At 40.4% G+C, this 13830-nt stretch overlaps 1 protein-coding gene across 3 annotated transcripts in view; it reads left to right on the top strand.

Annotated features, from left to right (window-relative positions):
* LOC114666516 (RAS guanyl-releasing protein 1-like) overlaps nucleotides 1-13830 on the top strand; it is a 224542-nt gene that overhangs the window by 196355 nt on the left and 14357 nt on the right. For all 3 annotated transcript variants that reach the window (XM_051919984.1, XM_051919983.1, XM_051919985.1), the window contains 4 exons: nucleotides 5210-5314; nucleotides 6569-6678; nucleotides 10928-11072; nucleotides 11320-11356. In XM_051919984.1, the coding sequence (XP_051775944.1) occupies nucleotides 5210-5314; nucleotides 6569-6678; nucleotides 10928-11072; nucleotides 11320-11356 (397 nt within the window). The remainder of the gene's footprint in view (nucleotides 1-5209; nucleotides 5315-6568; nucleotides 6679-10927; nucleotides 11073-11319; nucleotides 11357-13830) is intronic.

The raw sequence follows: 13830 nt of genomic DNA, 5'->3' as shown, positions 1-13830 counted from the left end.
TTTGAGCATCAACAAAAGGCATTTTACAGAGCAAATATGCCAATCGTTAAATATAATACAAGTTAGAGATAAATGAAATCTGATTACAAAACATTGAATCCAGGGCCGGATTGAGACAAAAATTGGGCCTGATGCTGCAGCACAAAAAAGGCCTGTTTTTTCTCGGCATGGGTGCATCATGGACCCTCACCGTACATGCGCACTCAGACTGACCAAGGAGCCTTAATTGCTTGCGACGCAACCAGCCAGCCTTTATTGAACATGAATAATAATAACGATGTAGTATCATAACAACTCGAGATTAACATCAAACTATGTAACATCAACATTCAATAGCAATTGTCTGAAAAGTGCACTTAATGCAGAAAAGGCTAAACCAGATCAACTTAACCGAGGCATATTGTCACCCTAACTACTGCGCTAGTGCTGCTTACTTACTTATATTGCTGTTTTTTGAGCCTTAGCAAGCGCAAATTCTTCGATCGTGTCAGTGAAGTCAAGGCTGCACAGCAGCTCATGCTCAATGCTCATAAGCGCCAGCATGCTTAGCCTTTCCTGCCCTATTGAGGACCGCAGCTCCCCTTTGACTATTCCCAACTTTGAGAAGCTCCGCTCGCCGGAGGCATTGGACACCATCATGCACAATCTCGACGTTTGGAAATGACGTTTTAAAAATTCTAAACATCCATGCCGGGCCCGCGGGCCGGCTTTTAGTTTTACCTTTACAGATAACCATTTAAACAGCCATTTATTTTTACTGTACAGCTAACTTTCAAGGTGAAAAATTTACTACGTGGCACTTACCGAACAATAATAAAGTGGCAAGAATCCCCAAGATATTGCAAAAAAAATGCAGCTACAGTAAATTACTAAGTAAACTGTTTAACGTAAAATTGATAGCATTAACTTGAAATCTTAAGTTAACAATAAACACAACGATGTTATAGTTATGTCACTTTATAATAAGTAACGCTAAGTCTAGGCGTCTGAAAGTCAGACTCCAAATTTAATTCTAAGAATTATTTTGAGGTTAATATAGCAAAGGAAAACTGTTCAGCTTCCAGAAAATTCTTGTCTGTTTTCATCAGGAATGGGCCTAATGCTGCAGCATCAGCAGCACCCACCTTAATCTGGCCATGATTGAATCAAACAGTGAGAATCAACTAGCAGTGACGCAGAGCGGAGTCAGCATTACTATGGAGTTAAAAACACGTACAGTGCATCCGGAAAGTATTCCCAGCACATCCTTTTTTCCACATTTTGTTATGTTACAGCCTTATTCCAAAATGATTAAATTCATTTTTTTCCTCAGAATTCTACACACAACACCCCATAATGACAACGTGAAAAAAGTTAACTTGAGGTTTTTGCAAATTTATTAAAAATAAAAAAATTGTGAAAGCACATGTCCATAAGTATTCACAGCCTTTGCCATGAAGCTCAAAATTGAGCTCAGGTGCATCCTGTTTCCCCTGATCATCCTTGAGATGTTTCTGCAGCTTCATTGGAGTCCACCTGTGGTAAATTCAGTTGACTGGACATGATTTGGAAAGGCACACACCTGTCTATATAAGGTCCCACAGTTGACAGTTCATGTCAGAGCACAAACCAAGCATGAAGTCAAAGGAATTGTCTGTAGACCTCCGAGACAGGATTGTCTTGAGGCACAAATCTGGGGAAGGTTACAGAAAAATTTCTGCTGCTTTGAAGGTCCCAATGAGCACAGTGGCCTCCATCATCCGTAAGTGGAAGAAGTTCGAAACCACCAGGACTCTTCCTAGAGCTGGCCGGCCATCTAAACTGAGCGATCAGGGGAGAAGTGCCTTAGTCAGGGAGGTGACCAAGAACCCGATGGTCACTCTGTCAGAGCTCCAGAGGTCCTCTGTGGAGAGAGGAGAACCTTCCAGAAGGACAACCATCTCTGCAGCAATCCACCAATCAGGCCTGTATGGTAGAGGGGCAGGACGGAAGCCACTCCTTAGTAAAAGGCACATGGCAGCCCACCTGGAGTTTGCCAAAAGGCACCTGAAGGACTCTCAGACCATGAGAAGGAAAATTCTCTGGTCTGATGAGACAAAGATTGAACTCTTTGGTGTGAATGCCAGGTGTCACGTTTGGAGGAAACCAGGCACCGCTCATCACCAGGCCAATACCATCCCTACAGTGAAGCATGGTGGTGGCAGCATCATGCTGTGGGGATGTTTTTCAGTGGCAGGAACTGGGAGACTAGTCAGGATAAAGGGAAAGATGACTGCAGCAATGTACAGAGACATCCTGGATGAAAACCTGCTCCAGAGCGCTCTTGACCTCAGACTGTGGCGACGGTTCATCTTTCAGCAGGACAACGACCCTAAGCACACAGCCAAGATATCAAAGGAGTGGCTTCAGGACAACTCTGTGAATGTCCTTGAGTGGCCCAGCCAGAGCCCAGACTTGAATCCGATTGAACATCTCTGGAGAGATCTTAAAATGGCTGTGCACCGACGCTTCCCATCCAACCTGATGGAGCTTGAGAGGTGGTGCAAAGAGGAATGGGCGAAACTGGCCAAGGATAGGTGTGCCAAGCTTGTGGCATCATATTCAAAAACACTTGAGGCTGTAATTGCTGCCAAAGGTGCATCGAGAAAGTATTGAGCAAAGGCTGTGAATACTTATGTACATGGGATTTCTCAGTTTTTTTATTTTTAATAAATTTGCAAAAACCTCAAGTAAACTTTTTTCACGTTGTCATTATGGGGTGTTGTGTGTAGAATTCTGAGGAAAAAATGAATTTAATCCATTTTGGAATAAGGCTGTAATGTAACAAAATGTGGAAAAAGTGATGCGCTGTGAATACTTTCTGGATGCACTGTATACCTCTCAGACCTACTCCATCAAATTCAGGGGGTTGTGGGGGTCTGGAGTGTGTTCGAGTTGTATCGGGCACCAGCCAAGAAACAAGCGCAGATGAGGCGCCAGTCCACAGCAGACATTCAGAGTCATTTGTAACGTGCAGTTTTTGAGGTGTGGGAAGAACGCCCCCCTTGACAGCAGCTGATTCATATCAGGGGTCCTCCTAGGAAAACGTCTGTTTTCAAACACATCAGGAATAAAATGTGAAAAGCAAGAAAGAAACGGAGAGTTTTGAGACAGAGCGACTGACTGAGCAGGCCAACAGAAGTGAGGTGGGACAGAAGCACAGGCCTAGATGAGTCTTAGGGCTTCACCCCTCTGTAGGAGTCAACAACAACAATATTTATTTATTTAGTGTGTTTACATACAAATGACGTGACTCAAAGTGCTTCACAAGATGAAGAAAGACAAAGGGAGAAATATAAAAATTAGGCAATACTAATTAGCAAAGAATAAAGTGAGGTCTGATGGCCTGGGAGGACAGAATCAAATCTTTATATGGAGCTCAAAATCAATTCACATTCATTCATAGCCTAACATTATGTGTTTAACTGGGATTTGTTGTGAAGGTTTGATTTGTAATCCACCCGTTTCTAAACTCTCACTGTCTAAGCAAAGCATCACTGGGTCTTGAGTCATCCGCCTCCTCTACGTGGGGCATAAGGGTAGAGGCTGGCACAAAAACAAAAAAATGGATATTTTCAAAACATCCTCATCTTTTACTGAATGCTGTAAGTTGTTATTTCCTTTGGACTTGGCAGTGATAAAGATCTGTTTTGATGTCTTTCGACAGTTTTTGCAGGCAATTGATTTACCTTTGATAAGGCTGACAAATCAGATGAATGTCGTAAGAGATGTATACAGTAGCTTGTAAGGTGCAGAGCTAACAGACTAAGACACAAACATGTTAGAAGGAAAATGCAAAACTGTAACAAAAAAGAACAGGTAAGACGTAAGTTAAAATGAAACACTCACTGCTAAAAATAGTCTTAGAGAATTACTGGCAAACACAAAGATACAAATGACTGTAAATGCCAAAAAGTGCATTTCATGTGTGACATTTGTCATGTGTGTGCCTATCAATAGTGAAACAAAATCAGCCCTCCGTTAAAACAGACTGAGGAAAAAATGTTAAAGGCGATAATGTCTTAGTGGGGTACCTTTCTACCGTTCTCGGGGGCTTTTAAATCTCAGTCACAAAGTGCCCTCTCATGTGTCCCAGTCAGGTCATCCCAACACTAACTAATGGGATTCAGGGGTCATAGGACCACTTGGACCACACTCTGCCTCAGCACTGACCCCTGCAGGAGAGAGCAATGCCAAATTCTACACTGGACACACCACAGAAACGTAGAGGAAGAAGGTCAGGTTACTGGTCTTCAGTGTAGTCATGGCATCTCACTTGTTTGGTACGCGTTGTTTATAGTCTTGTTGATGGTGTCAAAGGTTTGAAAATGGAGCTTCTTTAGACCAACAGCAGTCCAACCAGCCTTGATGAAATTACTCTACTTCACGATACTGTAGATAGATAGATAGATAGATAGATAGATAGATAGATAGATAGATAGATAGATAGATAGATAGATAGATAGATAGATAGATAGATAGATAGATAGATAGAAAAGGCACTATATAACAGATAGATAGATAGATAGATAGATAGATAGATAGATAGATAGATAGATAGATAGATAGATAGATAGATAGATATGTAAGGCACTATATAAGATAGATAGATAGATAGATAGATAGATAGATAGATAGATAGATAGATAGATAGATAGATAGATAGATAGATAGATAGATAGATAGATATGAAAGGCACAATATACTAGATAGATAGATAGATAGATAGATAGATAGATAGATAGATAGATAGATAGATAGATAGATAGATAGATAGATAGATAGATGTGAAAGGCACTATATAATAGATAGATAGATAGATAGATAGATAGATAGATAGATAGATAGATAGATAGATAGATAGATAGATAGATGTGAAAGGCACTATATAATAGATAGATAGATAGATAGATAGATAGATAGATAGATAGATAGATAGATAGATAGATAGATAGATAGATAGATAGATAGATAGATAGATAGATAGATGTGAAAGGCACTATATAATAGATAGATAGATAGATATGAAAGGCACTATATACTAGATAGATAGATAGATAGATAGATAGATAGATAGATAGATAGATAGATAGATAGATAGATAGATAGATAGATAGATAGATAGATAGATAGATAGATAGATAGATAGATAGATAGATTTTTTTAACGTGACTTCCTTTTCTCATTTCAGCCAATGACGCCGTCCAGACCTCCAGTAGTTGCTGAGTGGGCTTCTGGTGTTGCCCCTAAACCAGATCCGAAGACCATTAGTAAACATGTTCAACGAATGGTGGATGTAAGTCCAACATAAACATGCAAAGACGTCTTGAATATTGTATATACTCACGTTTAAGTTCTCCGGTAGATAATTCGGGACTTGATTTTATTGTGTAATTTCCGGTATTTTATAATGTCGGTCATATAAGTCGAATGTGTAAAAGTCACACTATTGGTCCAAGAGATTATGATATGCTAACGCCCACCTGAGAGAGTCACCACGGAGCACACGGCTTTTTTTTTCTATGTGGGTGCGGCAATGCGCGGTGTCAGCGTGTGCTCCTACCCTCTCTCTCTCTCTCTCTCTCTCTCTCTCTCTCTCTCTCTCTGTTGTGCCCACGTGACCACACAGTGATACCCAAACTATTCTGAAGTGACGTTTGCACTGATTTGTGTTTTTGGTATCTCACATCCTCATACACCTTTATCGTATGAGAATCCCATATCTAAGATGGAGCGTTCGATTAGAAGAAAATATGAAGCTGGTTTTAAATTAAACGTCATTGAAGTAGCGAAAAAAATTGGTAACTGCACTGCTGCAACAAAATTTGATGCATCAGATAAACTGATGTGAGTTTGGAGGAGGCAAAAAGATGTAAAATCTAAAAAAATTAAGTGTTGCATTTTTGAACAGGTGTATAAGTCGGGGTCTGATTTTATGATCGACTTTTTGGGTTTCAAGACCCGACTTATACGCGAGTATATACGGTAAATTTTCTCCGAGCAAAGTGACAACATTTTTGATTTGGATACAAATATGAAATATTTTTCTTGTTCTGTATTTTAAATTGTTCTCTTATTTTGACTTAGACAACTGTGAGCTTCTTTAGCCAAGCATTTTAGAAGCAAAATTACAAAAATATATTTGCTTGAAAGCAAAAAAAGTAGCCATAGCAGCATATGGTATACATTTTGTTGTACGTTACAGTTGTAGTATAATAAAATCAGAATTGCAAAATGCAGACAAGCGTCATCATGCTGTCATCTAGAGATCCTTGTTGCACCTTTTAAATCGTAAGGCCAGAATTCAGTACTTCATTATTGACAAGTCAAAAGAACAACCCAATGTGTTTTGATTTATTTATGTACTTAACATCACACAGAAGAATGATGAGCAATCATGGAATAATGAAAGCACAATTAAAAGCCGGCGTATGCGCCTGACACTTTATACCTCTTTTTGAACATCCAGTTAACATTATTTGTTAGTTTTGGGGAGATGGGTGCAACATCCTACAAATCAAAATTGATAATTCTGTCTTTGTTTTTACAGTCTGTCTTCAAAAATTATGACCATGACCAGAATGGCTACATTTCACATGAGGATTTTGAAAAGATTGCTGCTAGTTTCCCCTTCTCCTTCTGTGTAATGGATAAACAAAAGTAAGTAATAACTTCAGGTCGTTAGTGTGTGGAGTCTGAACAGTATGTAGCAGTAAGCACCCAACTAATGCAACTGTAATGCCACACTGGGATAGCATAAGGACAACTGCAAACCTCACCCATCACTCTCATGTAATATAAACATACTGTATAAAGACCATGAGACCTTGGCAGCAAAACAATGAAGACAGGCTCTGATGAGATGCCCAGCAGTAATCGTTTAATAAATACTTGTGATTTTCTTTCCTTCACAGTCCTCTACAAATGTAATTTAAAATGTTCCCTGTGGCTTTCTGAAAGGAAAAACTGCTGAAACTCAATAAAAGTTATACTGTACTAGGCAACAATAAACACTGGTGGATATCTGAGCATCTGCAAAATGAGTAAAGAGTGGTATGGGTAAAAATCAAAAGGTGATAGATAGATAGATAGATAGATAGATAGATAGATAGATAGATAGATAGATAGATAGATAGATAGATAGATAGATAGATAGATAGATAGATAGATAGATAGATAGAGTGCATCTGGAAAGTATTCATAGCGCATCACTTTTTCCACATTTTGTTATGTTACAGCCTTATTCCAAAATGGATTAAATTCATTTTTTTCCTCAGAATTCTACACACAACACCCCATAATTACAACGTGAAAAAAGTTTACTTGAGGTTTTTGCAAATTTATTAAAAATAAAAAAACTGAGAAATCCCATGTACATAAGTATTCACAGCCTTTGCTCAATACTTTGTCGATGCACCTTTGGCAGCAATTCCAGCCTCAAGTCTTTTTGAATATGATGCCACAAGCTTGGCACACCTATCCTTGGCCAGTTTCGCCCATTCATCTTTGCAGCACCTCTCAAGCTCCATCAGGTTGGATGGGAAGCGTTGGTGAACAGCCATTTTAAGATCTCTCCAGAGATGTTCAATCGGATTCAAGTCTGGGCTCTGGCTGGGCCACTCAAGGACATTCACAGAGTTGTCCTGAAGCCACTCCTTTGATATCTTGGCTGTGTGCTTAGTGTCGTTGTCCTGCTGAAAGATGAACTGTCGCCCCAGTCTGAGGTCAAGAGCGCTCTGGAGCAGGTTTTCATCCAGGATGTCTCTGTACATTGCTGCAGTCATCTTTCCCTTTATCCTGACTAGTCTCCCAGTTCCTGTCACTGAAAAACATCCCCACAGCATGATGCTGCCACCACCATGCTTCACTGTAGGGATGGTATTGGCCTGGTGATGAGCGGTGCCTGGTTTCCTCCAAACGTGACGCCTGGCATTCACACCAAAGAGTTCAATCTTTGTCTCATCAGAACAGAGAATTTTCTTTCTCATGGTCTGAGAGTCCTTCAGGTGCCTTTTGGCAAACTCCAGGCAGGCTGCCATGTGCCTTTTACTAAGGAGTGGCTTCCGTCTGGCCACTCTACCATACAGGCCTGATTGGTGGATTGCTGCAGAGATGGTTGTCCTTCTGGAAGGTTCTCCTCTCTCCGCAGAGGACCTCTGGAGCTCTGACAGAGTGACCATCGGGTTCTTGGTCACCTCCCTGACTAAGGCCGTTCTCCCCCGATCGCTCAGTTTAGATGGCCGGCCAGCTCTAGGAAGAGTCCTGGTGGTTTCGAACTTCTTCCACTTACGGATGATGGAGGCCACTGTGCTCATTGGGACCTTCAAAGCAGCAGAAATTTTTCTGTAACCTTCCCCAGATTTGTGCCTCGAGACAATCCTGTCTCGGAGGTCTACAGACAATTCTTTTGACTTCATGCTTGGTTTGTGCTCTGACATGAACTGTCAACTGTGGCACCTTATATAGACAGGTGTGTGCCTTTCCAAATCATGTCCAGTCAACTGAATTTACCACAGGTGGGCTCCAATAAACCTGCAGAAACATCTCAAGGATGATCAGGGGAAACAGGATGCACCTGAGCTCAATTTTGAGCTTCATGGCAAAGGCTGTGAATACTTATGTACATGTGATTTCTGAATTTTTTTATTTTTAATAAATTTGGAAAAATCTCAAGTAAACTTTTTTCACGTTGTCATTATGGGGTGTTGTGTGTAGAATTCTGAGGAAAAAAATGAATTTAATCCATTTTGGAATAAGGCTGTAACATAACAAAATGTGGAAAAAGTGATGTGCTGTGAATACTTTACGGATGCACTGTAGATAGATAGATAGATAGATAGATAGATAGATAGATAGATAGATAGATAGATAGATAGATAGATAGATAGATAGATAGATAGATAGATAGATAGATAGATAGAATCAGTTCCTCACATCATACAAAACCTCACTGCAGTCCAAGGGTAATTTTGCTCTCTTCCGCACTCCAGTCACTGAATCTTTTCCTTTATAGCTCCAGTCAGAGAGGGCAGGCAGCACTAAGTGCTTAATAAAGTCTGTGACAGGTAAATGACACCATGCAGAATGTTTTCCTGCTTCTTTTGTCCAAGTCCATGTCGAGTGTCTGCTGGTGCACTGGTGATACAGATTACAGCAGCCTTATTTTCATATTTTACTTTACCATGAAATATAAATGCTTTACATCTACGACTTTTTTTGCTAAAGACTGAATGATAATGCAACTTTAGTCAAAACACAATGGAAAGCAGAAAACACTTTAATGATCTACATATAGGACTAATTAGACGTTGAAAACCAAAACAGAGAGTCAGAATTTCCTTTAAGAACACTCTAAGGCAGGGGTGTCCGACTCCAGTTCTGGTGGGCCGTAGCAGCTGCAGGTTTTCATTCTAACCATCTTCTTAATTAGTGAGCCGTTTTTGCCACGGATTAACTTGTTTTGCCTTAGTTTTAATTGACGTGACTCAGACCTTTTACTTGTTTCTTTTTCCCTTTTGAGCAGCCACAAAACAAGCCAGCTAAAGTGAAAATAAAGAAAGTTGAAGGTCTCAGTCGTGTTGGTTTGCTCAGGTCACCAAAACATATTGATAGTGGTCTTAGAAAAAACAGAAAATCAACAGTCTGCTGTGGCAGACCGAGAGCAGCAACAAGTCATGATATTCAATAACAGCTTGTAAGAAAGGTGTTATATTGTGCCTGACCCGACACAGACTTGACACGGGAGACACATATAAAAGCCAGGAAACATTTATTTTCTTCCCCGTGAACCCCACAAGCAATACACAGCCCCACAAGCACTTAAAGATAAGCACCAAACACACTCTCTTCTCAAACCACCACTCCTCCCTAGCAACCTCGTCCTCTTCCTCCCGATTCTGGCTGCAGGCTCTTCTTATAGTCCTCTCAGAAGTGCTCCAGGTGGTATTTGGCCTAATTAGCCTGCACTTCCAGGTGTGGCTACATTCCAGCCCACATGGGCTCGATAAGCCATGCAGCTCCTCCAGGTGGTGGCCACGGAGCACCACAGGTCTGAGCCCTGAAGTCCCATGCCTGTGACCCCAATGTAACCCAGGAGGGCTGCCACCAAGCATCCCAGGGGAGGTATTGTGTTGCCCATGGTTGCTCCCACGGAACATATGCAGCAGGGGCGTCCTGTCACAGGCTTTAATGAATAGCAAGAATTGGCTTCTCATTAAGAAATTGGTTAGAGTGAAATTGGCTGGAGTTTGACGTTCCAGTTTAGCTGGTCGTCTGTCAGCTCATTTCACTTCTCATTTCTGTTTGGCTGCCATTTAATGAAGAAACGAATCGATTCAGAGGACTGAATCCTTAAAAACAGGGCTATTAAAATGAAGGAAAAAGGAGTTAATTAGCAGTGAAAACTGGTCACTGATTAGGAAAAGGGTGAGAATGAAAACCTGCAGCCACTGCAGCCCACCAGGACCAGAGTGGGACACCCCTGGTCTAAGATTTACTGTGTGCTTGTAGTAAAATCAGCGTAGAAGCAAATTGTAGTAAGTTGAAGATTTGAAAAGCCAATGTACCTGATGAATGAAGGTTAGAGCAGCAGCTGCTTGATGTGAAGGTGGGCTGGAGGTTCCCTACTTTTCAAAATTTGACTCACTAATTTGAACTTTTGGTTTCCGTCTCACAACATGTAACTAGTTTGTAATTCTGTCCTGTCATTCACATCAGCCAGTCTTCTAGAAACACACGGACAGAAGGATGAGTCACTCAGACACTCATTAACATTTAGAGATGATAAGTTATTGTAGCTTGATAAGTGAGATAGTCATGTTAATTAAGAAATCTGTATTCTATAACTAAACTTTTAATATTGTTCATGATCATTCCAAATCATCTCCATCCTTTTATTCTTTTCATAAAGGGAAGGCCTGGTCAGCAGAGAAGAGATTACGGCCTATTTCATGAGGGCCAGCGTAATTTGTTCCAAACTTGGTCTTGGGTTTATTCACAACTTCCAGGAGACCACGTACATGAAGCCAACGTTCTGTGACAATTGTGCAGGATTTGTAAGTATAAAACGGATTTTCAATGGAGTAATCTTTTTTCACATTCATTTTTTATTCATTCGATTCATGATTCTAATTAAATTACTGTCTATTGGGGTAATTTTACTGAATATTGTGTATCAGCTCCTATAAATAAGCAGTCTGCTTTGGGCTATACAAAAATAAATTGTATTGTATTGTATTGATAAATCAGCAGTTACAATTGCGAACAATGAAAAACAATATTTTTATATTTTTCTTTTTTAAGCTCTGGGGTGTCATTAAGCAGGGATACAGATGTCGAGGTAAATATGATCTTTTTATATTGTGTTGGTAAAAATTTAACGGTAAATTGGAAGAAGCAAAAAAAAAAAAAACCAAACATAGCTTATTTGACTTGTTTCTTCCAGCCTTAAAAAAGGTTTCCTATTTAAATGAAGTAATATTAATACTGAAACTAATAAATTATACAAGTATGATAGCAGGAACGCATCAAACAGTTACCACTGAGGCACTTTAAGGATTTCCCTAATCAAATGTTTAGATATCACACTCCGCTTGTTCTCGTGTTCAGCTCTCTGGTGTGACACCTGCCAGTGAAACAGGAGAAACTTTAAAAATCAATTAAAAATATTTAAAAATGTAATAAATTGTATTGAGATGAATTTAGGGCGGCACGGTGGTGCAGTGGGTAGTGCTGCTGCCTCGCAGTAAGGAGACCTGGGTTCACTTCCTGGGTCCTCCCTGTGTGGAGTTTGCATGTTCTCCCCGTGTCTGTGTGGGTTTCCTCCCACAGTCCAAAGACATGCAGGTTAGGTGAACTGGTGATTCTAGATAGATAGATAGATAGATAGATAGATAGATAGATAGATAGATAGATAGATAGATATGAAAGGCACTATATGATAGATAGATAGATAGATAGATAGATAGATAGATAGATAGATAGATAGATAGATAGATAGATAGATAGATAGATAGATAGATAGATAGATAGATAGATAGATATGAAAGGCACTATATGATAGATAGATAGATAGATAGATAGATAGATAGATAGATAGATAGATAGATAGATAGATAGATAGATAGATAGATAGATAGATATGAAAGGCACTATATGATAGATAGATAGATAGATAGATAGATAGATAGATAGATAGATAGATAGATAGATAGATAGATAGATAGATAGATAGATAGATAGATATGAAAGGTGCTATATAATACAGTGCATCCGTAAAGTATTCACAGCACATCACTTTTTCCACATTTTGTTATGTTACAGCCTTATTCCAAAATGGATTGAATTCATTTTTTTCCTCAGAATTCTGCACACAACACCCCATAATGACAACGTGAAAAAAGTTTACTTGAGGTTTTTGCAAATTTATTAAAAATAAAAAAAATTGAGAAAGCACATGTACATAAGTATTCACAGCCTTTGTCATGAAGCTCGAAATTGAGCTCAGGTGCATCCTGTTTCCCCTGATCATCCTTGAGATGTTTCTGCAGCTTCATTGGAGTCCACCTGTGTTAAATTCAGTTGACTGGACATGATTTGGAAAGGCACACACCTGTCTATAGAAGGTCCCACAGTTGACAGTTCATGTCAGAGCACAAACCAAGCATGAAGTCAAAGGAACTGTCTGTAGACCTCCGAGACAGGATTGTCTCAAGGCACAAATCTGGAGAAGGTTATAGAAAAATTTCTGCTGCTTTGAAGGTCCCAATGACCTCCATCATCCGTAAGTGGAAGAAGTTCGAAACCACCAGGACTCTTCCTAGAGCTGGCCGGCCATCTAAACTGAGCAATCAGGGGAGAAGGGACTTAGTCAGGGAGGTGACCAAGAACCCGATGGTCACTCTGTCAGAGCTCCAGAGGTCCTCTGCGGAGAGAGGAGAACCTTCTAGAAGGAGAACCATCTCTGCAGCAATCCACCAATCAGGCCTGTATGGTAGAGTGGCCAGACGGAAGCCACTCCTTAGTAAAAGGCACATGGCAGCCCGCCTGGAGTTTGCCAAAAGGCACCTGAAGGACACTCAGACCATGAGAAAGAAAATTCTCTGGTCTGATGAGACAAAGATTGAACTCTTTGGTGTGAATGTCAGGCGACACATTTGGAGGAAACCAGGCACCACTCATCACCAGGTCAATACCATCCCTACAGTGAAGCATGGTGGTGGCAGCATCATGCTGTGGGGATGTTTTTCAGCAGCAGGAACTGGGAGACTAGTCAGGATAAAGGGAAAGATGACTACAGCAATGTACAGAGACATCCTGGATGAAAACCTGCTCCAGAGCGCTCTTGGCCTCAGACTGGGGCGACAGTTCATCTTTCAGCAGGACAACAACCCTAAGCACACAGCCAAGATATCAAAGGAGTGGCTTCAGGACAACTCTGTGAATGTCCTTGAGTGGCCCAGCCAGAGCCCAGACTTGAATCCGATTGAACATCTCTGGAGAGATCTTAAAATGGCTGTGCACCGACGCTTCCCATCCAACCTGATGGAGCTTGAGAGGTGCTGCAAAGAGGAATGGGCGAAACTGGCCAAGGATAGGTGTGCCAAGCTTGTGGCATCGTATTCAACAAGACTTGAGGCTGTAATTGCTGCCAAAGGTGCATCGACAAAGTATTGAGCAAAGGCTGTGAATACTTATGTACATGGGATTTCTCAGTTTTTTTATTTTTAATAAATTTGCAAAAATCTCAAGTAAACTTTTTTCATGTTGTCATTATGGGGTGTTGTGTGTAGAATTCTGAGGAAAAAAATGAAT

This window comes from Erpetoichthys calabaricus, chromosome 16 (assembly GCF_900747795.2).
Source record: "Erpetoichthys calabaricus chromosome 16, fErpCal1.3, whole genome shotgun sequence".
Taxonomy (NCBI): domain Eukaryota; kingdom Metazoa; phylum Chordata; class Cladistia; order Polypteriformes; family Polypteridae; genus Erpetoichthys; species Erpetoichthys calabaricus.
The sequence above is the reverse complement of the archived record's forward strand: the minus strand, read 5'-3'. Positions and strand labels throughout refer to the sequence as shown.